Consider the following 24,808-nt stretch of genomic DNA (forward strand, 5'->3'; position numbering starts at 1 on the left):
GCTTGCCTACCAGGAAGAAGAGCAGTAGTGCCCGTTCTCTGAAGCCTGGGATAGTGGGATGAATGGTGGTCCCCTAAACATATGTCCACCTGAGGCCTCAGAATGCATGCACCTGCATCTGAAATACAATCCTGTCTTCCTTTCACTGATTAAGACAAGGAACTCAAGAGAAAGATCATCTTGGATTAAGATGAAGTCAAATTCCATGACAGAAAAAGAGACAAACCACGGGGAGAAAAGCACATGAAGATGGGGCAGGGTGGGTGCTGTGATACCACAGACCAAGCAATGCTAAGGATTACCAGCAGCCCCCAAGACTAGGAGAGAGACAGGGAATAGAGTCTCCATCAGTACAACACCCTCTTCTCTACCAGAACCCTGCTGACACCTTGATTTGGATTGTAGCCTCCAAGACTGAGAGAATACATTCATGTTGTTTAATGCACCTGGCATGTAACTTGTTACAGCAGCCCCAGGAAATCAGTAAAATCTAGGCACTCACTTAGGGACAGGGATGTGGGTCAGTCATGGACCTGCATGATCTTGATCAAAGGCAGCAGGCACAGGGCTTCAGATTCCCCTCCCAATGATGGAAAAGGAATGGCTTGAATCCTGTCTGCTTTTGCTCAAGTATTCAGTCTCTACCAGAGAATATCAAAGAGACTTATGTTAGTCAGCTTTCCGTCACAGTGACAAAAAACCTGAGAAATTCAACTTATAAGAAAGAAAGGCTTATTTTGGCTGATGATTTCAGAGATCTCAATCCATGGTCTCTTGGCTTTGTTACTTTGGGCCTATCACGAAGCAGTCCTCGTGGTGAGAGCATATGGTAGAGGAAAGCTGTTAAACACCGCCAATCTGCCAGGAAACAAGGGGACAAGAGAGGAAAAGTGTTGAGCCCCCATATCTTTTTCAAGGTTACACCCTCAGTGACACACTTCCTTCCAACTTGACCCATCTCCTGCGATTTCCAGTACCTCTTATAGTGACATCAGCTGTGGAGCAAGCCTTTAACACATGAGCTTTTATGAAGCATTTAACATAGCCAGGTAGATGGCATGTACCTATCTGGGAGGACTGCAAGTTTGAGCACAGTCAACTTAGTGACTTAGCAAGACTTAAATTTAAAAAAAATTTAGAAAGGACTGGATGGAGTTCAATACAAAGCCTCTGGGTTCAATCACCAGTACCACACACACACACACACAAACACACACACACTACTCAAACCATAATAAGATCAAAAGCTAGAGATGGTTAAAGTTGATAGGTTTAATTCACTACCACAGTAAGAGAATCTTCAGTGTAGATCTAAGCCTAACTCTGATTCAGGTAGAGGAAAACAACAGGGTGGTTTAAGGGAGGATGAGGTAACAGGTAGAGGTTTGGGCAGAGCCAGGAAAGTATAACATTTAAAAAGTAGATATCGAAGGTGATCAGGATTAGGCCATCTGGATTTGCTAACTGACACTTAAGTTTAAACTCCTACTATCCTGGAGACTTGGTGACAGGACACTGTTTCTGGCTGTTGACTGTAAATTTCAGGGACAGCCTTGAGGTTTCCTGAACAGGAAATGAAGAGGTGGAGAGGTCTGAGTCACCTGCTGGGCATTGACTTTAGCTGATTGAAAACATGCCAGAATTTATTCAAGTGTCTTAGCATGTATGGGAGGGAGATGATGAAATTGTTTGTGTTTAGAGTCTTAGCCTTGATAGGCCCTCAGGAGGCTGAGTTGGTGCAGGAATGCCTGACCCATGTATCAAGAAGCCCAGGTATCAAGGTATTGAGGGGCCATACAAGAGCATGATAGGGTACAATAAAGATTGCCCATCAAATGCATGTACCTGACTATATGGTTTAGAAGCAAGGCATTTGAGAATGCCTTAGATTAGATTAGATTAGATTAGACTAGATGATTAGATTAGATTGGATTAGATTAGATCATCAAGATTAAGGCTCCATGTTTGAACCCTGGTGCTTTATAAGAAGGTGAGAAACCACAAACACAGAGAGACATACACATCATTTCTGCCATGCTATGATGCAGCTGGAGTGGGAGTCCTCACCAGAGGACTCCTGCACCACACCGTGTGGGATTCTGTCTCTAAACTGTGAGCTAAATAAATCCCTTTTTAAAAAAAGAGATTTGGTATCTTGTTATGGTATCTTGTTATGCCTGCCTTTGGTATCTTGTTATGGTAATGAAAAGGTTATTAATATAGAGGGGTAACCAAGCAGTCAGGAGGCAAGAAGCCCAAGAGTTCCCTGGATGAGAGGTAGCAGGAAGGACAAGTTCAGAGGCTGGAGGAAGCAATGCCCTTGACGTGTGGAAGCTGAAGAACTACTGTGCTACAGAACAGTGAGAGATAGGGTGGAGTCAGGTCAATTGGTGACAATGTTTGCCTCCCAGGTCCAAGGGTCAAGGTAAGTTGGGATAGGATCCAGGCATCATATTGTTAAAAGCTCTCTCTGGGTGATGCTAAGATGCGGCCCCATTTGGATGATGCTGCATATTTGTCAGCAACCTGCAGGGACAAAACCAAAATCTCTTGTATTTAAAGAATCACCTGGTGGAAGCCAGGAGGGCCTTGTGGAAGGGTCTAGTGATAACCCAGGATGAGAAAAAAAGGATTCCTGGGTCGGGCCATGGACTGTGGAGGAGCTCCAGAGATATTTGGCCTGGAAACATTTGGTGACGGATGGGATGTATCTGTGATGATGAGGTAAAACCCAGATTCTGGGGTAGGAAACTGGCTGCATGGTCACTGAGATGATGACAAGGGTGGGGGACAAGTAATAACTGTTTAATAACTTAAGTAGTAATTGTTTAAGGCTCTGTCTTGCCTGGTGACACCTGAGAGGATCCACTGGGAAACATGGAGGAGTCAAGGGAAGCACCTGACCTGGGTGTCAAGCTTCTGGAGTTGCCTGCACTTGAACAGAGATTAGAGAATGGAAAATCTGAAACAAAAAACTGGGACTACTTTACTGAAGAGATGGGCTGAGTTTCAGTCAAAAGGAAAGGAGGAAGAAAGGAAGGGTAGAAGGAGAAAGGTAGAAAAGAAAGATAACAGGCAAAGCAAGAAACAGCATCAGGAAGGAAGGAATGGCTCCCAGCACCTGAGCTGCCAAGAGACCAAACAGGACAAGGTGCAAGTTGCTCAGTGATTCCAAGGGACAGGGACACTGGGTGTGGGCTGAGCAGGGTCTTTTCTTCCTGCCTGCACCTCCAGAACTCTGGCTGAGGTTTTCTCTTGGAGGCATAGGGTGAAAGGTGGTTTGAGGGTAACACAGGGAGCAACTCAGAAGGCTGCCAAGGTTCATCTTATGGAAAGCTAACAGCTTAGGTTTTCCTCTCCTTTCCTGCTTGAGGAGAACACGCAAGTGTTTCCCTCATCTTCCGGGTCCTTCTCCAGGAAGAGAGCTGAATTAATTATGACAACTTTTCCCTGAAGTCTCTCTGTGCCCCCTTTCAACCACTACCCACTAACAAGAGCCATTCTTCTGACTTCTGGTAGTTCAGATAGTTGTCCCCTGTGTTCCTTCAAGTTTTAAATAAATGGAATCATGCTAGAATGCTAATGTATGTCTGTAGAATTAGAACACTCTGGAAGGCTGAGGCAAGAGGGTCACAAGTTCCAGCTCAGCCTGGGCAACTTAGCAAGACCCTGATTCAAAATAAAGAGCAAAAAGGGCTGGAGGGGTCGCTTAGTGCTATGGTGCCCCAGGTCTGATTTCCAGTATCACAAAATAGTCAATCAATCAATGGAACACATACTTTGGGGAATAGCTGATTTAGCTCAACACTGTTTCTGAAATTCATCCTCTTCGTTGTATGGATTCCATGTGTGAAAACATCACTTTGTTTATGCGGCCTACTACTGATGGGCCTTGGGGCAGTTTTCAGTTTGGGGATCCTTTGAATGACAGTGTGGCTCTTGCTCCTGTCTTAGTGGAGACAGGATTTACTCCAGGAGTGGAGTTGTTGAGTCGGAGAATGCTGTGTTCCGGTTGTAAATGGATGGTTTCCTTTGGGGGTTTCACGAGCCAGCCATGGTGAATGTAAAGGCCCTGGTAGGGTTTGGGTAAGTGGTGCAGGGATAAAGGGGATGAGGGAGCAGGGAGCCACGGGCAGCCCTCAGGAGACAGAAGCAGCAGAAGGGGGTGGACTCGCTGAGGGATTAGTCACGAAGTTCGGTAGAAGAGAGGAGACCTTGCTTGGGGTCTATCCCTACCTTTCCCTGTGGGACCCTTCCACTCCTACCTTGTTCCCAAGTATCTCTGGCATTAGTCCTGGGGAAGGCTGCCCCAAAACCTTCTGGGCCTTCACATCCAGGAGACTGAATCAGGGAGTTTTCAAAAAATCCCAATGTTCTGCCTTTTTATCTGGGAATTCTAATTTATTTGGTCTAGGGTGAGGCAGGGGCACTAGTAGCTTTTAGAGATTCTCTGGAGATTCCACTGCAAGACAGGGCAGGGGACCACTTGTAGTAGTCGTTCTTGGAGTTATAGGTGGTCTCTAATCTAACTGCCAGTGGAGACCACCCACTTTTGCAGACCTTAAGTGTGTCAAGGATCTTGTTTGTCAATAGACTGAATTGGATAGACAGATGATGAGATGTCTACAGGCCTCTGTGCCCTGGGCCAGGAAACAAACCCCCCAAAAAGCCTCAACCTGGGCTGAACCCGTTTTGGGGTACTTGTTCTGCTGTTTCAGTCTGCTCTGCTGCCCTGGCCCTTGGCTTTGACTCTGGTCCCACCACAGCCACGAAGATTGTCTTCTGGCTGAGCTGGACCCTGGGCAGGGCACTGACCAGGCTAAACTTGGGTCTACACTGCAGCCCTCAACAGAGAAAGCCATGATGACAGTGCCCACAGCCCCTCCTCTCACCAGACATCTCAGAGACACTGGCAGAAGGGAGAGTGTAGGGACACCCTGCATCTGCTCCACAAGGGGCTCCTCTTGGATACCCCCAAGTAGTGTTACTTTCTCACACTCTCACCTAGTGGTCCAGATCTATCGCCAGAACCAGACACCCAGAAACAAGGGGCCCAAGTGATCTGTCAGCAGGGTGAAGACTGATGTAGTGATATCCCTGGCCTCTTCCTTGAACTGCCTCCATTCTATATGGGATGTCAAAACCCAGAGGATGGTTCTGCGCTTAGGTCTTAGGATTTCAGGCATAGTAGGTGTGAGGTCAGAAGCAAGGAGCAGGATTCAGGGCAGTTCTTCTTATCAGCAGTGTGACCCTGACCAAGCAGTTTGGACACCATCCTTTTCAGGGTGGGTCACTGTGAGCATGCTCTGACTGTAATGGCAATCCCTCAGTGAGCTTGCTTCGGGGTTATTTGGGAAGGATCATTTATCCTGAAGTGCTCCCCGCTGCAATGTTTATTTCAAAAGAGGATGAGACAAGTTGGCCCCAGAGAGTCCATCTGCAGCAAGGCTTTTGTGCCTCCAAGCGCTAGGGTCTCTGCAGAAAGGGGAAAAGGCAGGTGGACGCCTCAGAACTGTCCTGGAGTAGCTTCCCCTTCCCTTCCCCCAGCCACTCCTCTCCCTCCCTCCCCCTCCCTTGGGGCTCAGGTGCGGAGAGCAAATCTCAGAATCCATGGAAACCAAGGAGGCAGAAAACCAGGAAGGAGGAGGGGGCTGAGCGCCCTCTCGCAGATCCTGGGGAGGGGGAGGGAGGATATTCTCTTCCTAACAGAATAAAAGCCTAAAGTACCATTTTCTCTCTCAATGGGGGCCACCTCACCAAAACATTGGCTCCTGTCTCTCCCTGAGGGCCAAAGGAATAGGCAGGGGAAGTCTAGCTCTTTATGGGGAGTAAGCAGGCCCTAGGAGCAAGAATCAGAGTAGGGGAAGAGGTGGGAGATGGGGCTCAGGAGACTGGGGGTCCTGGTGGTGCTTGGGGAAGTGTAGGTGGGGATCAGGCGTAAGGGATCCAGGATGGAAAGTAAGGGCTCTTGGCCAGGAAATTGGATCTGTAGTGGAGAAGTTTGGGAGGCGGGGCTGGAAGCCAGACAGGCAGAGGTATGGGGGCAGGGCGGGAGGCAGGACTGGGTATACAGGGTCTGAGGCCCATCAGCCCGAGGGTCCCCAACTAGACTTTAGCACCAGCCATGCAGAATCCTGTCTAGGATCCCCATAAGGAGCCAGGCCTTTTCTTTCAAAATGCAAACCGACTGAGCCCTGCCTCCTTGGAGACATTGCTTTGGCTTACTTTCTTCCAGAGGTTTGAAGTGCCTTTGCACACAAAAACACATGTCTGTGGAAGATTTCTGGATTGGTCTCTTATTGGGGGTTTTGTTTGTTTGTTTGTGGTATGAAAATGGATCCTAGGGCCTTTACATCAAGCTATATATACATATCTCCAGCTGCTTTTTTATTTTATATTTTGAGACAGAGTCTCTCGAAGTTGTTAAATTGCTCGACCTGGGCTTGAACTTGTAGTCCTCTTACCTCAGTCTCCGAGGATGTTGGGATTACAGGCATGCACCACTATGCCTGGTTTCTTGTGTAAGGGTTTGCACACATGTGCAGTGTAATAGTAACACTGTATTTTGATAATGTTCTCCCTCTCTCTTTTCTTTTTTGTGAGACAGAATCTCACTATTTAGTGACTTTGAACTCACCATGTAGCCCAGGTTGGCCTTGAACAAACAGTGCTCCTCCTGCCTCCGCCTCCCTGAGTGCTGGGCTTACAGGTGTGCACCACCGTGCCTGAGATTCCCCCACCATGCTCCTGTGCCTGAGTAATCAAAGTAATCCTGCAACTGCAAGTGGTCTGCTTCCTGTCTGCTTCTATGCACTTAGTGGAGTACTTTACTCTAAACAGTGAGAATTACAAAGTTGGTTTTCCCTTCCTTCTCTTCCTTTATTCCTTTCTTCTTTCCTCCCTACCTCCCTGATTCCCTCTCTTCTTTTCTTCCTTCTTTCCCTTCATTTTAACAGATATTTCCTAAGTGCCTTCCACAATAGCTATTGAAAATTATTCCCCTAGAGCCTAACAACATTCAGTCTCAGCAAGCTTCTATGGTGGGCCAGTCTTGGGGCAGGAATGACAAGATAATGGGCTATCCAACCAACAGGGGTTCAGTCTTAGAGATACCCCAGTTTCTTGGCCAGACCAGTGAGTTTTCTTACCTAGGCTGAGAGGGGAGCAGACATGAGCTTCTGTATCCTTAGGCAGGAAAGTCCTAAGTAATTGGCAGGGGCAGTGAGCTCTGAATCCATGCCCGGGACCCATGCTTTGTCCCAGAAGGGTCAGCTCATAGGGTCATCAGAATAGATTGAAGGCATGAGAGAGGACAAGTTTCCTTGGGTGACTGCCCAAACAATGGATCCTGAACATGGCCATGAACTTCAGGCAGCTGCATTGCTGATTAGAAATCCAGATGTAACTGGTTGCAGTGAGGGATGCCTGTAACCCCAGCACTCTGGGAGGCTGAGGCAGAAGCTTGGGACCAGCCTAGGCAACTGGGTGACGCAGTGAGACACTATCTCAAAATAAAAACTATAAAAGGGTTGGAGATGTGTAGGTCCTTGAAGAGGCCTTGGATTTAGTCCTCAGTACTGGAAAAAAACATACCCAGGTACCTAGGCCACATCCACCTAATCAACGTCCTGAGGGGTAGGCTGCATGTTCCCTCCACCCCAAAAAATAAAGAAGGAGTGTGTTGCTTGTCCCTGTGCTGTGTAGATCTCTCTCAGAATACTTAGGCGCACTTAGAAAGGACCCTTAATGTTTATACAGCAAATGGCCCTCAGTGACAGAAGAGACAAAGGATGCTCTTGGTATAAGATCCAAAGCTAAGAGCGACTTTCTGTGTAGCCAGTTCTGTAGGCCAGAGTTCAGAGAGTATCTAGCAAGACTCTGTGAGTTCTTCTCAGTCCAGCTTTGGCTTCCTCCTCTCTTCAGGCAGAGGTGGCACTCAGTAGAGATTTTAGATTCCTTCTCCTCCCCATCTCTGTGCAGAAATGCTTAGCTGCCCAACCCCAAGGGCACTGGTGCTGAGCCTCTGAGCCACCAGCCAGCCACCTGCTTCACCCAGCGAGAGAAGCTGGGAGAGGACTTGTGCTGGGCACACAGCTGGCCCCGTAGGCAGATTTGCTATTTGGGCTGTGAGATGAGAGGACTCTTTGCAAGAGCCCTCTAGGCTGGGACACCTGCTTCTGATCTTACTGCTGTCAGATGATGTCCAGTCCATTTTCCCTCCAGCCCTAAATGTAGAGTGTGAAACTGGTGTTTGAGATCTGGAAATAAAATTGTAATTTCCCCAAAGGTTGCTTGAGCTGAATGTCCAGAAAGGGATAGAGAAGAGAGTAAGAATCACATTGGCTCACTGTGCTCAACTGATTTGGAGACCAGCCAGGAATGGTACTGGCAACTCCTTGGTTATCAATGAATCTTCTTTAAAGGTGCCAGTTATTCATAGCTGGTGCTTGGAGTTATGGAGCTAGTGCTATGGAGGTAGGGTGGGCTGCTCTGCTTGGACAGTCCAAGCCTTGGTCATGGGCAGGTGTCTCAACTCTAGGACCCTTGTCCTCAGTGAGATGAAGAAGGTGTGTGACTCTGGCAATAGCAACTCTTGCCTTCTGCACTATGCCTGGCTTTCTGTAAGGTCCTATTCTGTCTGATCAACAGCAGCCTAGATATGAACGTCCCCACTGACTGGCCCCTCCAAGTTATCTATCCAGTACAATCCCTTGCTCTGGGTATTCCTGGCCAGCCTTGGTTTCCACCCTCCATCTGTGTGGGCTGAGTTTCTGTGCTAGGCTTACTGCCATGTGGTGCACCGATGGTTCCACCCACAAACTCCTTCAGATTTAATTGGACTCTCCAGTCTGTGTGAACTCTTCCATTCCAGGTATTCCTGGGGTCCCTGGAAGGATTCTAACTGAAGCTCACTGCACTCTAAATCTACGTAGCCCAGGAAGTCCCCCTCGTGCACCACCTTTCCACTCCACTGCCTGCCTCCCTGCAGCCCCTCAGATGTCTATGGTGGGGCACTGCTGAAGCAGGATGTACAGCAGGACAAGGATACAGCAGGAAGTTATGGGGCAAGACTGGAGAAACCAGCCAGAGTAAGGATGCCTCTGTCAAAACATCAGTAAACCAATAGATAAAGGTTCTCGTGTCCCTCAAAGCCCCCAGGTATGCACAGAACCAAAAGTACATGACCCTAGCTTTTGTTCAACCTCATTTGCATAGTGGATTTTTCGACACGCATCCCCCACCTCCCTACCTACCTACTCCTGTGGGCTTTGGATGCCATGATACTGCCACATGGAATCTTGTTTGGTCAAAAACTCCCCCTCCAGACAGGTGGGCCAAGTCAGGTACCATGTTGGGCCATGACTCCTGTCAATCCCCAGTTATGAATTATCCCATAATCCTTGTATCTCAAGAGACCCAGAACCTGCCCCTGTCTGGGCCAGCTCCACCATAAGGAGCATAACTTTGGTCCTTTTGCTTTTAATAAATCTCATCAATTTTTTTAAGTGTCCTGCTCTATCCTTTGTTCAGGATACCAAGAACCTGGAAGCAACTCCCCTGAGAGCCAGCGCCCTCTGGTAACATGCCTTCAAGGCAGAGCAACCACATAATGCTCATGAAGAATCCGAGGCCTGCAGTCTTCTACACACAGAGGCTGAGCTGCACTCTACAATTAGGTAGTGTGAAGGTCACACTTTCTCCCCAGAGCCCACACAAGTGCCCCAGCGGCCCTGCACCTCCCAGAAAACGTGTGAAAACAGCCCTGTAGCATCTGCCCATGGCCATCTCTCTAGAGTAGTAGCTCAGGGTCTCTTTCTTCTTCTCTGAGTCACTTATGCTTGTGCCATAACAGACCCCTTCATTTCACAAATGAAAAACAACCACTGATGTAGGCTAGGAATCTGCACCAGCCGGCTGGGCTCTGCTGGATTTGTTCATGGTTTTGCAGGCAGCTGTCGGGCCGACTGGAGGCTGGATAATCCAAACTGGCCCATGTGTCTGCTGCTTGGCTGGCTCCTGACTAGGGATCTTAAACTCTGGAAGGCTAGCTAGGGTGCTCTCCCATGGTGGCAGTGGCAGGGCTTCCAAGAGTGGCAAGAGGGTAAGCCTGGGTGGGTGAGCACCTTCCACGGTCCCTGCTTTGCCACCTCATTACCCAAAGTAAATCAAGTGGCTACAGCCTGCCAGGGTCAGGGGAGAACTAGACCCCACCTCTGGATGGGAGGGGTGGGAAGATCAAGACACAAAGGTGTGGCCAGGAGATAAATTTGAGGTCAGTTTTGCAATCTACTGTTTGTCTGTAAACCCTCCCCCTCCATAAAAACCTCCTTGCTGACACTCATTCCTGCCTGCAAGTTCACACGTACGTGCAGAGCTGTGTGGGCTGAAGCCACATGCTGGGCCAGAGGTCCTGGGTGCAGTAGAAACACACTCTCTGCAGCCTCCCCGATCTCACTTTTGTGTCCCTGCACCCCTTCAACATCTCACTGTTTGGCTGGGCTGCCACTGTGACTGAGGTGGCGTGGCAGCCTCAGGGCCCTGCTAGTCTTATGGAGGGGCTGAGCATTTGCTGTCTTGGCCTGGGGTTACTGAATCACTCCTTTGGGCTAAGGTTGCTTGGTGAGTGGGCAGAGCTAGGGTGACCTCACTTTTACATCTGGAGGACATAGGGCTAATTCCTTCCCCTCCTCAATTCTCCCAGACCTCTGAAATAAGGATGGTACCATCACCAGCCAAGGTCTGAGCTTAGAGTCTTGTACGAACACCCCCATCTAACCCTGTCAATGGTCCTCTACCATGTCCATGTTACCAATGCAGAAATGGAGGCCCAGAGAAGTTAGTTAACCTCTCCAAAGCCACACAGCAAATAGCAAATCTAAAAACTAGATCTAATTTCTTACATCCTCATTCCTCACTATTGTGTCCACGTTCTCTAAAAACAGTGAGTGTCCCAATAAGGAAAATTACCAGCTCCATCTTTTTTTTTTTTTTTTTTTTTTTTTTTTTTTGTATTTGTATCATGTTAAGTGGTTCCCCAGGGCCTTGGTATTCAAAGCCTCATCTGAACTTCTTTCTTTATATAGGAAGCAAAAGTCGCCTTGTTCCCACCTCCAAACAAGGAAAATGAGGACCAGAGATGCCTCCCTGGCCTGATGTAAGCCCAGTTTGCTGACTTCAAAGTCCTCACACTTCTTTCTTAACACACAAGTCTGAACAGGGCACTTGGAGTTTGGGAATACTCACTTGGCAGTGATCCAAAGGCAGAGTCAGGTAAGAGCTTAAGAGTCCCTGCCCCCAAAATCCCCACAAAAATTATATATCCTCCCCATGTACACTAAAAACAAAATTGTACTAAATCATGAAATAAGAAACTCACACTTTTGGCGAAATGAAAATCACTGCATTCTGATCTTTCAGATTGCAATATTCAAGATGAGTTTTCAGGCACAAACTTTACAAGGTTTTATTTGAAGGGTATTGGTACTTTCAAACTGATGTATCACTGTATACGGCTTTGTGTATAACTACTAATGTGTAAACACTTTTATCTGGGGTACTGGCGATTGAGCCCAGGGCTCTCACATTGAGCTATATTCACATCTTATTTTTTATTTTTATTTTAAAAATTTTTTTGAGACAGGATATCACTGAATCTCCAAGTTGTCCAGACTAGGCTCAAACTAGTGATTTTTCTGCCTCAGCTTTCTAAAGTGCTGATTATAAATGTTTACCCCACACTCTACTTTAACCACTTCTTATTTGGAGGATGGAACTTGGAGACGTGCCACATACTTATCTCTCCATCCCCATTCCTAGAAGAGATCAAAAGAGACAGGACAGCCAGGATGTGGGCATTAGATTTGGGTTCTGCAGCTGGCTGCACTGCTCACCAAAGACTTTGGCCCTGCAGGTATTGAAGGCAGGATGTTGTGTCAGTCCAAGGCTGTACCCACAGACAGAGGCGGTGGCAAGGGTCTGGGCAGTAGGACCAGCTACCATTCTCCTAGGGTGTCACCTGGTGGTATAATTGGACACTAGCCTCCCTGACTCCTGTCTATTTTCTGAGCCCACCTTCTAACTTTGTTACGTGACACCCTTCCAATGCAGCTCTCTTCTGCTAGAGATAGCCAGATTGATGAGCTAGGGGCTCAGAATGGGCAGAGACTGCAGATAGGGAGCCAGGTATCAGGGGGCTTTACAGTCACACAGAGGAGCTGTGGAAGGACTGTGAGAGAAGAGTTCAAAGGAAACACAAAGTTTTAATAAGAAAAAGGAGACAACGTGAGGTCAGCAGCAATACCAGCAGGAAAGGGAAGAGATATAGGTGACCCAGTCTTGATAGTGGCTTCCAGGGATACAGTCTTAGGTGATTTTATGCTGGACTGAGGTCATCGTTCTTAAAATGTCACCTTGATTGGTGTCCCTGAGCGGGTCAGTTATGAATGTCAGCAGAGACCCACTGTCCTTTCTGAGATGCTCTGAGGCCCAGAGCTGGGACAGAGGGTCAGAGACTGTCCCTCATCAGGGAGTTTCTCTCTAGTGCACAAGCTGTAGAACCAGATCCTCCTGCTCTGGGACTTGGCACTCATACATTTGAAATTAGGAATTTAATTCATTTTTATCAAGATCTTGGAATGGGGTAATAAAGTTAGGTCAATGAATAGCCCAGTGCAACGTGGGCAATGTAATAAAGGTGAAAGCAATAAAAGGTGGAGCTGCCAGCCCCTCTGCACTGTTGAGACTCTTGAGAAGTAAAAGTAATTATCACCTGTGCGATGCGGCGGCCCTACTCCATGTGTATGGAAGAAAACAATTTCAGAACTTTATTTCCTATATTGAATGTCGATAATTGGATGTATTTATAAGTCTCGCTGGAAGAAAACAGCTTGTGATTTGAGGATGAGAAAACAGTCTTCCAAGCAGTAAAAAACAATATATTTCCCATTTTCACACACACAAAAAGAGCTTGTTTCCGCCAGTGTTTCGAAGGTGCTGCTGGAATGATTTGCCTTTGCAAAGCCACTGTTCCATTTCTCATCTTGAATTGCCTCATAGACCCTGGCAGAGCACCCAGCAGGGACCACTTCATCTGAGGTGGTGACGAGGGCTTCTTGGGGAAAGCCCCTCAGCTGCTGCCAGCTTCTTTTCTGCAGGAAGATAGAAGCCCAAGTGGGTTGGCAGTGGGGAGGGAGCAAAGGAGGAGTAAGGCATAATATGGAGGCTCCTCTGGGGGCTGATGGTGACAGACAGGGTGTGGCCCTAGAGGACAGCGCAGACCCTGTTGGTCTCAAGACTGGGATAGCTGCAGCTGCCACAGCTGCTGACCTCACAAAGGCTGGAGGCAGGAATCTGCCAATCAGTGGTGATGGAAAGACAGCCACCTGGGCATGTCATGCCTGTCACACCCCTCTGTTTCCCATCCAGGAAGAGGCTCTGTAGGAATACATTTCCCTGCCACCTATCACACACACACTCATTTTTTTTTTTTTCCAGTCTATTTGGCACTGGTTTTCTCTGCCCAGTTTTCTATTCTCAGTAAAAACAAACAAATAACCACAGAAATTCAAATGCCACCTGGTGTGGGGCTTTACTATTAAGAGGCTGGTAGAGATCCCCTTTTTTCCCTGGTGCTGGGAATTGAACCCAGGACTCTTGCATGTTAAGCACATGTTCTACCACTACTGAGTTTCCCCCAGAGCCCTGGGATGGAGACTCATATGGCATGTTCCATCATAGCGTGATGGAACACTGCTGGGACACTGCTGGGAGCCGGGAGGCGTGGGCCACAGTTCTGCAGCTTAGGTCACAGACAGTTTCTAGGCTACCTCCAGTGTGGTCACACAGACTTTGCAGGAGAACAGCATCTTCAACATATAGCAGGAGAGGAATGGGGCCCACATCCTGGCTCTTCTAGGGGCACCCCTGAATGGCTCAAGGGTGGCTCATGAGTCAAAGGCTGGCTGTCTTGCCATCTCCAGACAGCTAGACATCAACAGCGTTCGTGGAGCTACAAGAGGGGATGAGCAGAGCAGCCTGACATAGTGTCACAGAGACAAAGGAGTTGTCCTAGGATGAAGTAATGATGTTCATGAGCACAGACACCTCCAGCCACCTCTCAGCCATCATGAGGGCAGACTGTTTCATGCGGAGCCTGGGACCTCAGAGTCAACAATGATGCTCTGCTGTGTGAGGCATGAATGTGCTGCCTGGCACTTTCTCTCAGCTGATTTACACACTCCCATTCCGACTCTCTAAAATCAATCTTTCCCCAATTGCCTCCCGGCTCCCAGCAGTGTCCTGGGTCTGCCCTGCATGAGTAACTATGTAATCTTCTCCCACACCATGAGCCGCTTCTCCCAGAGCCCCTGCCAGAGCTTCTGACAGGCAGCAAAAGAGAGGGAGGAGGAAGTCCTGGTACATCTCTGGTGGGGAATCCTGAGGGCTGGGGGTTGGGACTAGGAGTGGGGAGGTGGAGGAGAAGCCTTGCCTGAGTCTTTGATGGAGAGAGGGGATGAGAGTGGAGGAGCAGGCCTATGCGAGGAGCCTCTGAAGTGGAAGGGAGAATTGGGGTGAGGAGTGCCAGGCTGTCCGAGCTACCAGCAGGGCAGGCCTTGCCTAAGAGGCCCATTGTCCAGATGGGGCTGGGCAACCAGGAGGGCCTCCTTATTCCTGCCCACAGACAAGAGTGTTCCATTCAACTGCCTCTATTATTTTGTAAATATTTGGGGCAATTACCTCTTTTTCATATTAATGAGCACTCAGAAGTGGCAGTTGCTTAATTTTGACACATTTTATACCATAAGAAGTGGTGCTAGGGAAGGCTGTGATTATCTGGGTTTTCTTTCTGCAGGTTTTCTTTCTGCAAAGTGGCATTAATAGCTTTCTGTGCACCCTTTGTTATTTTAAAAAGTGTCCTCATTAGGGAGTTAGTCTCTGGCTGAATGTGGAACTGCTAATCATGGGAAGTTCCAAGGTCTCAAGGATACCTAGACCTGTGTGAGATATGGTATGTCACTCCTTTGGGCCTCAGTTTCCTCATCTGTGCAATGGAATTAAGGATAGTTCTTACCTTTCAGGGCTTCTGGGCGCCTTCTATGAGCTAACATTGGCAAAGCATTTGTCTGGTTTTGGTAAATGTCCTAACCTGTTGGCAGTAGGAAGGGCAGCATTTTTCGCCCCTGATTCTTTCTCCTCTGTAGAGTCCTGAACTAACATCAGCTCACCCGGGTAAGGAAGCAAGCTCTCCAGAACCCCACCCCAGACCTTGTCTCTGGTCTCCTCCCTCCATGTTCTTCTACATTATGCATTTGAGAGGGCTCGGAAAAGATCTGACCAGACACAATTCCAGATAGGCTTTGGCCTTTACTTACCTGTGGGGCTGCATCTCATTCCCTACAATCCCTCTCCCGGACGCTAAGGTTTCAGTGGGTTCCTCCAATTGCCCCAGCCTTTTCTCAAGCCCTGGCTTGGGTTAGAGTCTACCTCCTCTCCTCTCTCATGGTTTCTTTATTGCTGTGTTCTTCCCGCGGGTGGGCTGGGATGCCAGGTCCAGAGTTGACCAGAGTCAAGCTGTCCACTACCTTAGGACACTCCCACCCTTCTCGAAAAGGCGTGGGACACCGCTCCCTCCTCACTTCCCCTGAGCTGGGGCTTTTAGCAATGAGCTTCTCTGCCTCTCCAAGCTCCGCTTTGCGAGGTCTGGCGGAGCCGGGGCTGGGGGGGCGGGGCAGACGTTCCTGGCCCCGCCCCAGCACGCCCCCGTCTAGCCCCGCCCCCTACAGTGGAAGGTGGGTCGGCTTCAGCAGACGCTGCACTTCACGTGACTTCTTGCCCGCGAACATGGCGTCCTCTGAGCGGTGAGTGCTGTTCTCTGGCGCTCTTGCCCGCCTGCGTGGAGAAGGGGCTTTGCGTCCCTGACTGGACAGTGGGTCTGAGGCCCCCGGCCCGGGCTGGGCTTTCTGTGTGGCTGAGGGCAGCTCGCTACTTCCAGAACGCTGAGCGGCGAGGTGCGCGCTCCAAGCCCCGGCCAGTGCTGGAGCTCAAACCTCCCCTCCGCCCACTGGCGCCTGAGGGCTCCCCTAGCGCTCTGGCCTCACCAGTGAGCTTGTGACGGCTCCAGTGTCCAAGGCAGGAGCTCAGGTGGGCATGCGTGTGCATTGCTACGCCCCTCCAACAGAAAAGTGGCCACCCCCGGGTACCAGACCCCCAGGCGTTTCCCTAGAGGCTGCAGTGTTTGAGATGGTAGTGGAATCTCTTTCCCAGTTCCTACTAGGACCCGAATGTCAGCTCCTGAGAGAAGCCTTCCCTAACTACACACCTTTTGTAGCCTTTACTACCCGGGAAACTATGAAGTATATTCATTTGTACTTGTTTTCTCTCTCATTTAGAAGGAAAGGGCAGGGGCTTACTAGCGCAGAGCTTTGCACACAGTAGGTGCCCCATAATACTGTATCGGGGAATGAAAGAATGGTGGATCGTCCGTATGGGAGGAAGGACTGTAGACCATGGACTCATCCAAGTGCTGGGGAGAATATCCCAAATGAGGAAACATCCGAGCGAGCAAAGGTCAAGGGATAAAGATTGAGAATTCAGACCGTCCCGGAGATAGGAAAGAGAGAAGGACATCCCTGCCCTAGAGGGTGTGGCAGATTTTGTCCTGAAGGTCTAGAAGACTTAATCTTCTTGGCTCTGCTTTTTGAAAGTGCGTGCTCCTTTGGACCAAGTTTAGTGGAAAGGAGTGTTGGTGTGGTCTACAGGGCACCAGGAAAGGTAGGAATAGGAGAGAGGAGCACTCCAGTATCAGGTTAGGAACTGAAATCAGGATGGAAAAACTGGTGGTCTTTAGGCGGTGTGGCAGAATGCAGCAAAGTAGGCTCTCAGTTGGTCCTCAGGATTGGGAGAACTTTGAATGTGCAAATCAAATATTTATTGGGCACCTCCAGAAACAGCGTTGGGCCTACCCATAGATGTTCCCAGACCACAGAGGAAGATGGACACATGAATCTCTGTCGTCTGTCTGTCTGCCTCTGGTTTTGGTGTGCCAAAGGGGGACGGACATAGGCTCTAAGGTCACAGCAAAAGTGTGGAAGTCTTCATTCCCTCGATGGTATTTGCTAGACCTTAAGCAATGAGACACATTTCAGATAGAGAACTGTGCAAAGTTCCAGTTGGCTGGCAGGGGTGTCAGAATGAGAGCTATGAACCCAACCTGTGGTCCTGTCTTAAGGAGCAGAGTGAGAAATGGGCATGGGGTTGGTATCTGGTGTAAGTCTGTTACCTTTCTATCTCAACTGACCAGGCAGTCACAGGAAGTTTCAGGGGCTGCACTTGGTTCAGAGCCCCAGGATGGTCTAAAGTGGGCTCTTTCCCTGACGTATAAAGATCAAGTTGGTGATTTGGAGCCGAGCTGAGGGCTCTTACAGAAGAGCTGGTTCTCTGGGTCATCACACAGGCTGGGTGAGGTGGAGATTTTGGAGAGCTGCCATATTGATTGGGAAACCTGACAGGTATGGGGTGCTTCCACAGCTGTCCCAGGCTTCCTTGGGAAAAGCCACCCCAGGCTGGTACAGAGCTTCCCTCAGAGACTTAGAGCCTGAGCATAAGCCAGAGCCCAGTGGCTTCCTTACTGGGAGGAGGTTTGAGTATGTTCCCAGCAAAGGCCCCTAGCACAGCGCTCACAGTGTGTCATGCATACTGAACATTCTAGTCCTAGTGGTGGGCTCCCAGGGAGCTGGCTTTGGTTGCGTATAGGAGTCTACCAGAGTGAGGGTCAGGGGAGGCAGTGTGTGATTGGTGCTTGGTGAAATGGTGTCATATGAATGAATGAAAGAGGCAATTGCTGTAAATCCTGGCCTGCTTTCCTGGGTAACCCTTAGTGACTGAGGAAACAAGGTGTGGGTGGGAAGGGGGACAAGCTTCCAAGGATGAATAGGAATGCCTAGCTCTAATTCTTAACCCAGGTGTTTTTCGGGGAGCTGTTGCTAAACTAGCAAGAAGCAGGTGAGCTGCCCTGTGTGTACACCTGTTGGACTGTGCTCCAGGTCAGAGTCAGCATTTTTCTGGAGAGAAAGTGTCTGAAGGAGTCAGGTTCTTGGCTAAAAGCCCGTCTCACCCTGATGTGAACCTTGGGCTGCTGAACAAAGGTGTCATGCTGCACTTGGGGATAAGAGTTTGGGTTTTAGGAGTGGGTGGGTCTGTGGGTCTGTGGAGTGGGTCTGTGGGAGCCAGGCTGGCTCTTCCCCAAGCCTGATCCTGACTATCCAACCCCGTCTTGGTCCCAGTGTATATTGGCTCCTCAGTCCTGAAGAAAAATAGAGGTGGGGTAAGGGACACTGACTCATGATGTTGGAAAAGCTAAAGAAAAGACATGAACAGAGAACCTTAGACGATGAAAAAGTTGAGACATAGTGAGCCCAAAATAGGTCCTAGTGAACTACAGACTCTCTCAAGGAGAGAAAGGATACCAGAGAGTCAGACTCCTGATGTTCTTATGGAAGGGATTCGTCCAAACATAACCACCTTTCATTTCATTCTCCCTTCTTGCAAGCCAAAGATGTCAATCTGAATGGTGAGTCCAGTCTGAAATTGTTGTTTCTGGTAAACTAGGCACATTTTATAACTTTTTGGTGAATACACTAGGAAAAATATTGGTGTTTCTGGAAAACTATGCACATTAAATAATCAACCTTTTTTAATTGTGAAAAGATTAATTACAGTTAGCTTTGAGAGGTTTGGAACACATGAGTATTTTCATGATTTCTTATGGAAAAAAAATAGTCTTGACTTACAACCAACTTGAGTTACAACCAGCCTTTGCAAATAAATTGAGTTTGTAAGTCAAGGGTCCATTGTACCTTTTAAATTCTGGGAGCCAGTTAACAAACGTGCCAGCAAAAACCAGTTGGAGGTGTTATCTTTTACAGTGCTACTTTTGCTGAATTTGTAGGTAGAAATCACCTGCCTTGGTTCTGGGTCTGACTGTCTTCTGGGGGCTTGGTTTATGCTGTGAGCAATCAAAGGTCATGTCTCCATAAGCCTTGATTTGGCATGTCCTGTAATAAATGAATGGCTGCAGGACATTGTTTTATCTGGTGAGCTGCCCATCTCAGGCCCAGTGCATACGACAGGTGGGCTGTGTTCTGCCTGAGTCCTTCATTAGGAGTAAGTATTGTCACGCCTCAGTGTCCAAGGAGTCCGCAGATACCCCAATTGATAGGTGTTCATATCCCTTATACATAATAAGGTCCAGAAGACCCCAGTCTGGATACTCTAAGGGATTTAGACCTCTCGGGAAGCCGTGGACACGAAGTGGCATGCCCTTCTGAGAACCTTCCAGGTATGCAGCTATGGGCCAGGCAGAGGCGGCATTTGCTGTACTTAAAGAGGGTGGCTGGTTAGATGAGGTGACTCAGATTAGGCATTTTAGCCAGTGGTACTCTCGGGGGGCTGGGGCCTCAGTGCTGATGGAGTGTCCAGAGACCAGCCACCACTCCATGAGGCGAAAGGGTTAGGGAGGCCTTGGGGGATCCCTGGGCATGGCTGCTGGCAGTTGCACTTTCAGTTCCTGCTCTCAGGGCCAAGCTAGGGACTATCATGTTTCCAAGACTGTCCCCAAGTTCTTGCTGCCCTTTGATCCTTGTGGTTAGTATGCCAGATAAGCAGCCCTGGCTTAGAGGAAACTCGGGTCACTTGTGCCCACCCAACAATCTGCTTATTCTTCTGGGAGAAGGAAGGGCACATGCCCATGAAAGGAAAGCGAGATTCTCCCTGTCATGTGAGGTGTTCTTGACCTCTCCATCCTTCCTGGCCAGCAGGGGCCATCACCTTGGTGCTGATGCTGAATCTTCTGATCTGCACAGCTGGGAGTGTGGTCCATGTGCTGACTGAGACAGTTGTTTAATCAGCAGATGCTTATTGAGGGCTTGCTGTGTGTCGAACATGGGGTGGGGCACAGGATGCAGCAGTGACCCAAGCAGGCCCAACTGAGAGGATAGAGACCACAGCATCAGTGAGAAGGCGCTACATTTAGTTGAAAGATGAACGTATCATTTCACTAGGGATCTGGTCTCAATCTAGGCATTCACTCAAGAGTGACAGATGAGAATTTAGTGCATGGCTGGGGAACCTGAGGAAAAACAGGACAGAAACTAGCTGCTGAAGATCTCAGGGAGGGCTGCACTGTGGCCCAGGGTGGCCTGGCCAGAGATGTGGTCCAGTGCAGAGGGTCTGCACAACAGCAGGAAGAGAAAATTGCAGGTTGACAGAGGAAAGCCAGGAAAGACTGTCCTTAGATGGGTGCTATATGGGGCCAAGATGTGCTCGTTTGTCTGCTCTGAGATCCAGATCCTAGATCGAGGGTCCCATGTGAGGCACGTGAGGGCTGCTTCATGCCTGTGGTGCTTGAGGGAAGGTGTTACTGCAGTGCCCAGGTAGAGCTCTCTGTACCAGCTCTAGGCTGTCCCTACCCTCCTTGGGCTCCATGCTCTGTCCCCTGGCCAGTTCCTGACTTCACACTTTGCCTTCCAACTGGCTTGCAGGGACTGCTCTTCCATCTTTCCTTGGGTCAGTCAAACAGATATCTAAACCTGCTTTTGCCTTGTCTTCGTGGAACTTAAATTTTGCCTGAAGAAACAGAAACCAAATAACAACTAAGTTAAAAAGTGATGAGCACTCTAGAGAGACATGAGGAGAGTTGGGAGCTAAGAAGTGAGGAGAGCTGGATGCCCACGAAAAGCTGCTCTGGGAGGAAGGGGGCATTTTTCCGGAGGTGTGTGTGGAGTATGAGCCGGATGAACCCTGTAAGGACACCTTCAAGAAGAACATTGCCCTCAGGCAACAGCAGCTAATGCCAGAGCTCTCTCCGTGTCTAGGGAAGGTAGAGAATGCCCATTCTACAGTGGAGGAACCCAAGGAACATAAAGGAGGCCTGGCCCCTCAGCATGGACGGGCTGGGAAGTAAGTTGCATGAGGAAGCCAGAGAGGGCAGGGAGCTTGAGACCCAGAGAACACCTGAGGGTTTCTTGAAATTGTCCAGGTGAGAGGTGGGGCAACTGGCCATTCTGGGGAAAGGGGTCAGATTTGGGGGTTGAGTAGGGCTTGCTGAAAATAGAGGGAGGGGAGAGTCAACGAACATACAACACATAGATAGCTAGAACAGCCATCATGGTAGAGGTGCCTTTCTGGTGGCACAAAGAAATAGGTTTGGGTTTGTGTTGTGCCCACTGAGTCTCAAGTGACAGATCTGAGAAGTGGTGTCAGGGAACCAGGGAGTCTGTGAATCTGAGGGGGGTGATATCAAGTGAGGCATGGATAGGGCTCAGCGGTGCTGAAGGAGGGAGCCTGGTGAGGGAAAGTCTCAGGACACAGGCCTGGGGTGCCAGAAAGGAGGGAGCCTAAGGGTGGAGGAGCTGGTGTTGGGCCAGTTCAGCACAGAGTAGCCCCCAGTGTTATGGGCAGAGAGGCTGAGTAAGGACTGGGGCCCAGGACAGATTCAGCAGCATGGGGTGTGCACGTGTGTATGTGTGTGCATGTCTGAGAGAAGGAGAGGGAGGGAAGCTGTGGGAGGGGCTAGACATGCAGAGGACTGATAGTGGGGGACCACCTGGACTGTCGGGCCGAGGCGTTGAGGTTTCTGTGTGTCTGGTTTCTGAGACTGCCCCTGGGGAGAAGGTAGTTTCTTCTGGACCAGTGTCCACTTTAGTTACGGGAGTGGGACAGGCCCCGCAGAGATGACAGAGAAGCCTCAGTTGGGTTCAGATGGGGAGTTTGGGGAGTGGTATTCGACATGTCTTCTCAGGGACCAGGGATGCCAGAGGGTGTAGGTGCCTATAGAGGGGCGTTTCCTATCCTCCCAGGTCAGTATTCTCCCAGCCATAGGCGAGGCTATCCGTGCTGTCCTCTAGATGTGCACCCTGAGATTGCTATTCACAGGGCCATCTTTCCGTTGTCCTCCCTTAGTCACTCAGCTCAGGGCTGTCTCTGTCTCTGTCTCTGTCTCCGTTTTTCTCTCTCTCTCTTTCTTTCTGTGTAGGGGTGATATTTTTGAGGGGTGGGAACAACCCAGGCTGTGAGGTCAGTGACTTGTAGGAGAGGGGACAGAATGCAGGATGCGTGGTGTGAGCCAGGGTCAGATCTTGTGTTTCTGGTCAGCTCCGCCTCCTGGAAAGCTCTATGCAGACAGCCAGCTCCTAGAGGATGACAGTTGAGTGGCGTCTCTAACCTCCATGGGCCTCCCCTGTCCCTCAGCAGAGCAGATCGAGCTGTTCTTCATTCTGATATTAGACCAAGTACTCAGGGACACGGCAGGGAAGAAAGTGGATGACAAGCCCCTGTAGTTGTCCCACAGCGCAGTGAATCACAAGCAGGTGAACCTCTGGCCACCTTGCCATGTGTGAGTGGGAGTCCCCCAGGGGGCCCAGACCATGGGTGGTGCACACACGTGGAAGTGCTAACAGACCTACCTGGGCGGATGTGCTCTTGTCTTTGCAGTCCTTCCTTTTCCCTGGGAAATGAGACTTTGCAGGTGCCACTGGCCCTCTTTGCCCTGAACAGGCAACGCCTGTGTGAACGTCTTCGAAAGAACACCGCTGTGCAGGCTGGTTCGGTGGTGGTACTGCAGGGTGGCGAGGAGACGCAGCGCTACTGCACGGACACCTCAATCATCTTCCGCCAGGTGAGCTGCTCCTGGGCTCCCATTGGCCTGTCTGTCTCCAGCACCTGGAGGTATCAGGCAGTGGATGTCTCTCAAGGATCCTGGAAGGGTCCCATGGAGGCAGCAGGGGACCAGGCAGCTCATACTCAGTGGCGTTAGTGAGCCTCAGCAACAGTTTGGGACAGATCTGTCTCCAGACAAGTTCAGCTGTCTTAGGTCAAGGAACAGAAAGGTGATTCCTGGGGAGCAGGTCAGCAACGCTTCATGGACAAGAAAACATTCAGCATGGGCCCTGAAGGTCAGGGTAAATTCAGACAGTCGGAAGGTATAGTAGTGGTGGTACAATAACCAGGGAATAGCAGACGGTCAGGGTGCAGATAGGGATGAGTTCCTTGGACCAGAGTCTGCTCGCAGTGAGGAAGACTGTGAGGAGGCATGGGACTGGGCTGATTATCTGAGCAGGAGTCGAAGTCCGGCCCTCATCCCGGCTTGGCCAGTGCTGACCCTTGTAATCCCCCTTGGGCTCAGTTTCCTCCCTTGGGAAGTGGTCCAGGAGCTCCTTGAGATTCTAGACCAAAGGCTGGATGTGGAGGCCTTGGCTGAGAATCAGTGGGAATGCTTAGTCCCCAGAAACAAGGGCACTTGCCCAGGACACCAGGGCGGCCTGGAACTGGGCCTATTCCAATTGATCCTAGTATTGCATTTACTTTGTAGGTGAGAAAACTGAGGCTCAGAGGGGAGACAGCCTTCTGAGAGATGGAACTGGGGTTAGAATCCCATTTTCTGACTCCATGATAAATGCTTTTTCTTCCTACCTCCATGCCCAGAGCTGTGGCTGACCTTAGTGGGAGCTTCAGAACGCCTTGGGGGGAGGGGTCGTCCAGGGGATGTGGCTGACTAGTGTCTATATCAGTGGTTAGATGGGAGAGTGGAAAGGAGAGTGTAATGTAGAGAGGAAGTGGTGAGACTTCGACTTTAGCTAAATCCTGGCCATCACAGTAGGGAGGGCACAGATAGGCTGAGATTGCTGCCAAGAGTGAGTGCAAAGGGTTTTGTATGGAAAGCTCCAGCTTGAAGGGCTCCTTCCCTCTGCCCCATTGTTCTTGTAGCTTTGTGTCTGCACACCCTGGCTGCTGGTGCTAAAGTTTTCCCTGACTAGTCTTGCCACTTCTTGAGGTTTATGTATTCTTGTTAGAAACCAATTTGCTAACTGGGCTTGGTACTGTAAGCCTGTTATAATTCCAGTACTCTGGGAGGCCACGGCACGAGGAGCATACATTTAAGCCCAACCTGAGCAACTTAATGAAACCTGTCTCAAGATAAAAAATAAGGGGCTGGGGATTTAGCTCAGAGGCATAAATGCTTGCCTTGCAAGCGTGCAGTTGTGCGTTCAATCCCCAGTACATAAATAAATAAATAAATAAATAAATAAACAAAAGCATGATGGGGCTGGGGATTTAGCTCAGCGGCATAAGCACCTGCCTTGCAAGCAGGCAGTCGTGAGTTCGATCCCTGGTACCGATAAAAAAGAAAAAGACAAAAAAAAAAACAAAAGCATGATGTCTTAGTTACTTTTTACTCATCGCTGACACAAAATACCTGATGACCAAAGTTGGGAAAGGAAAGGTTTATTTCTTACAGTTTTTGGAGGTTTTAATCCATACTCAGTTGGCTCCAAGGCAGGGTGACATGGCAGGACCATGGTGGCTGCAAACAGCAAGGCGGAAAGTACCAAGAGACACACCTTCTTCCTCCCATTACATTGTATGTTGGCACCACCCCTATGTGGGTATAGCACTGACAGCATCAATCCAAGTGCTAGACAGTGAACCAATCACAAATGCATAATGTAAACACATGAGGCCTGGGGGCCACCGACATAAACCATGACACATGGCTATGAATATAGCTCGGTACAAAACCCAGTGTGGATGGATACCCAGTTTGGTTCAGTCCCCAGCACTGCAAACAACAAAAGCAACTAATTTCCCAAATTCAGCCATGGCCTCCCTGATGTATGCCAGGTTGATCCCAGCAAGCTCCTCCACTTCATACCCAGCTGTTGTGTTCAGCTCAGTGACATTCTCAGCTGCCCTGGGGTAGAAGGGGGAAATAAACAGTCCTAAATAGGCTAATCCATTTTGTTGTAGAAATCAA

The 24,808-nt window shown here is 49.4% G+C and overlaps 1 protein-coding gene and 1 long non-coding RNA gene across 3 annotated transcripts in view; one reads left to right on the forward strand and one right to left on the reverse strand.

Moving 5' to 3' along the window:
- Window positions 1-12,914: 12,914 nt before the first annotated feature.
- On the reverse strand, window positions 12,915-15,713 carry LOC134476842 (uncharacterized). The gene is made up of 2 exons (XR_010048607.1): window positions 15,372-15,713; window positions 12,915-13,148 (listed from the first exon to the last, which is right to left on the reverse strand). It is a non-coding gene; the product is annotated as an uncharacterized LOC134476842 (long non-coding RNA).
- A 3-nt stretch (window positions 15,714-15,716) lies between these two features.
- Pepd (peptidase D) overlaps window positions 15,717-24,808 on the forward strand; it is a 119,109-nt gene continuing 110,017 nt past the window's right edge. The window contains exons 1-2 of one of the 2 annotated variants that reach the window (XM_063252573.1): window positions 15,717-15,857; window positions 22,489-22,672. In XM_063252573.1, the coding sequence (XP_063108643.1) occupies window positions 15,841-15,857; window positions 22,489-22,672 (201 nt within the window). In that variant the 5' untranslated portion in view covers window positions 15,717-15,840. The remainder of the gene's footprint in view (window positions 15,858-22,488; window positions 22,673-24,808) is intronic. The other variant, XM_003467207.5, reaches the window with a different exon arrangement.

Source organism: Cavia porcellus, unplaced genomic scaffold, assembly GCF_034190915.1.
Source record: "Cavia porcellus strain 051 isolate PalLab524CR breed Dunkin Hartley unplaced genomic scaffold, mCavPor4.1 scaffold_7, whole genome shotgun sequence".
In the NCBI taxonomy this organism is placed as follows: Eukaryota; Metazoa; Chordata; class Mammalia; order Rodentia; family Caviidae; genus Cavia; species Cavia porcellus.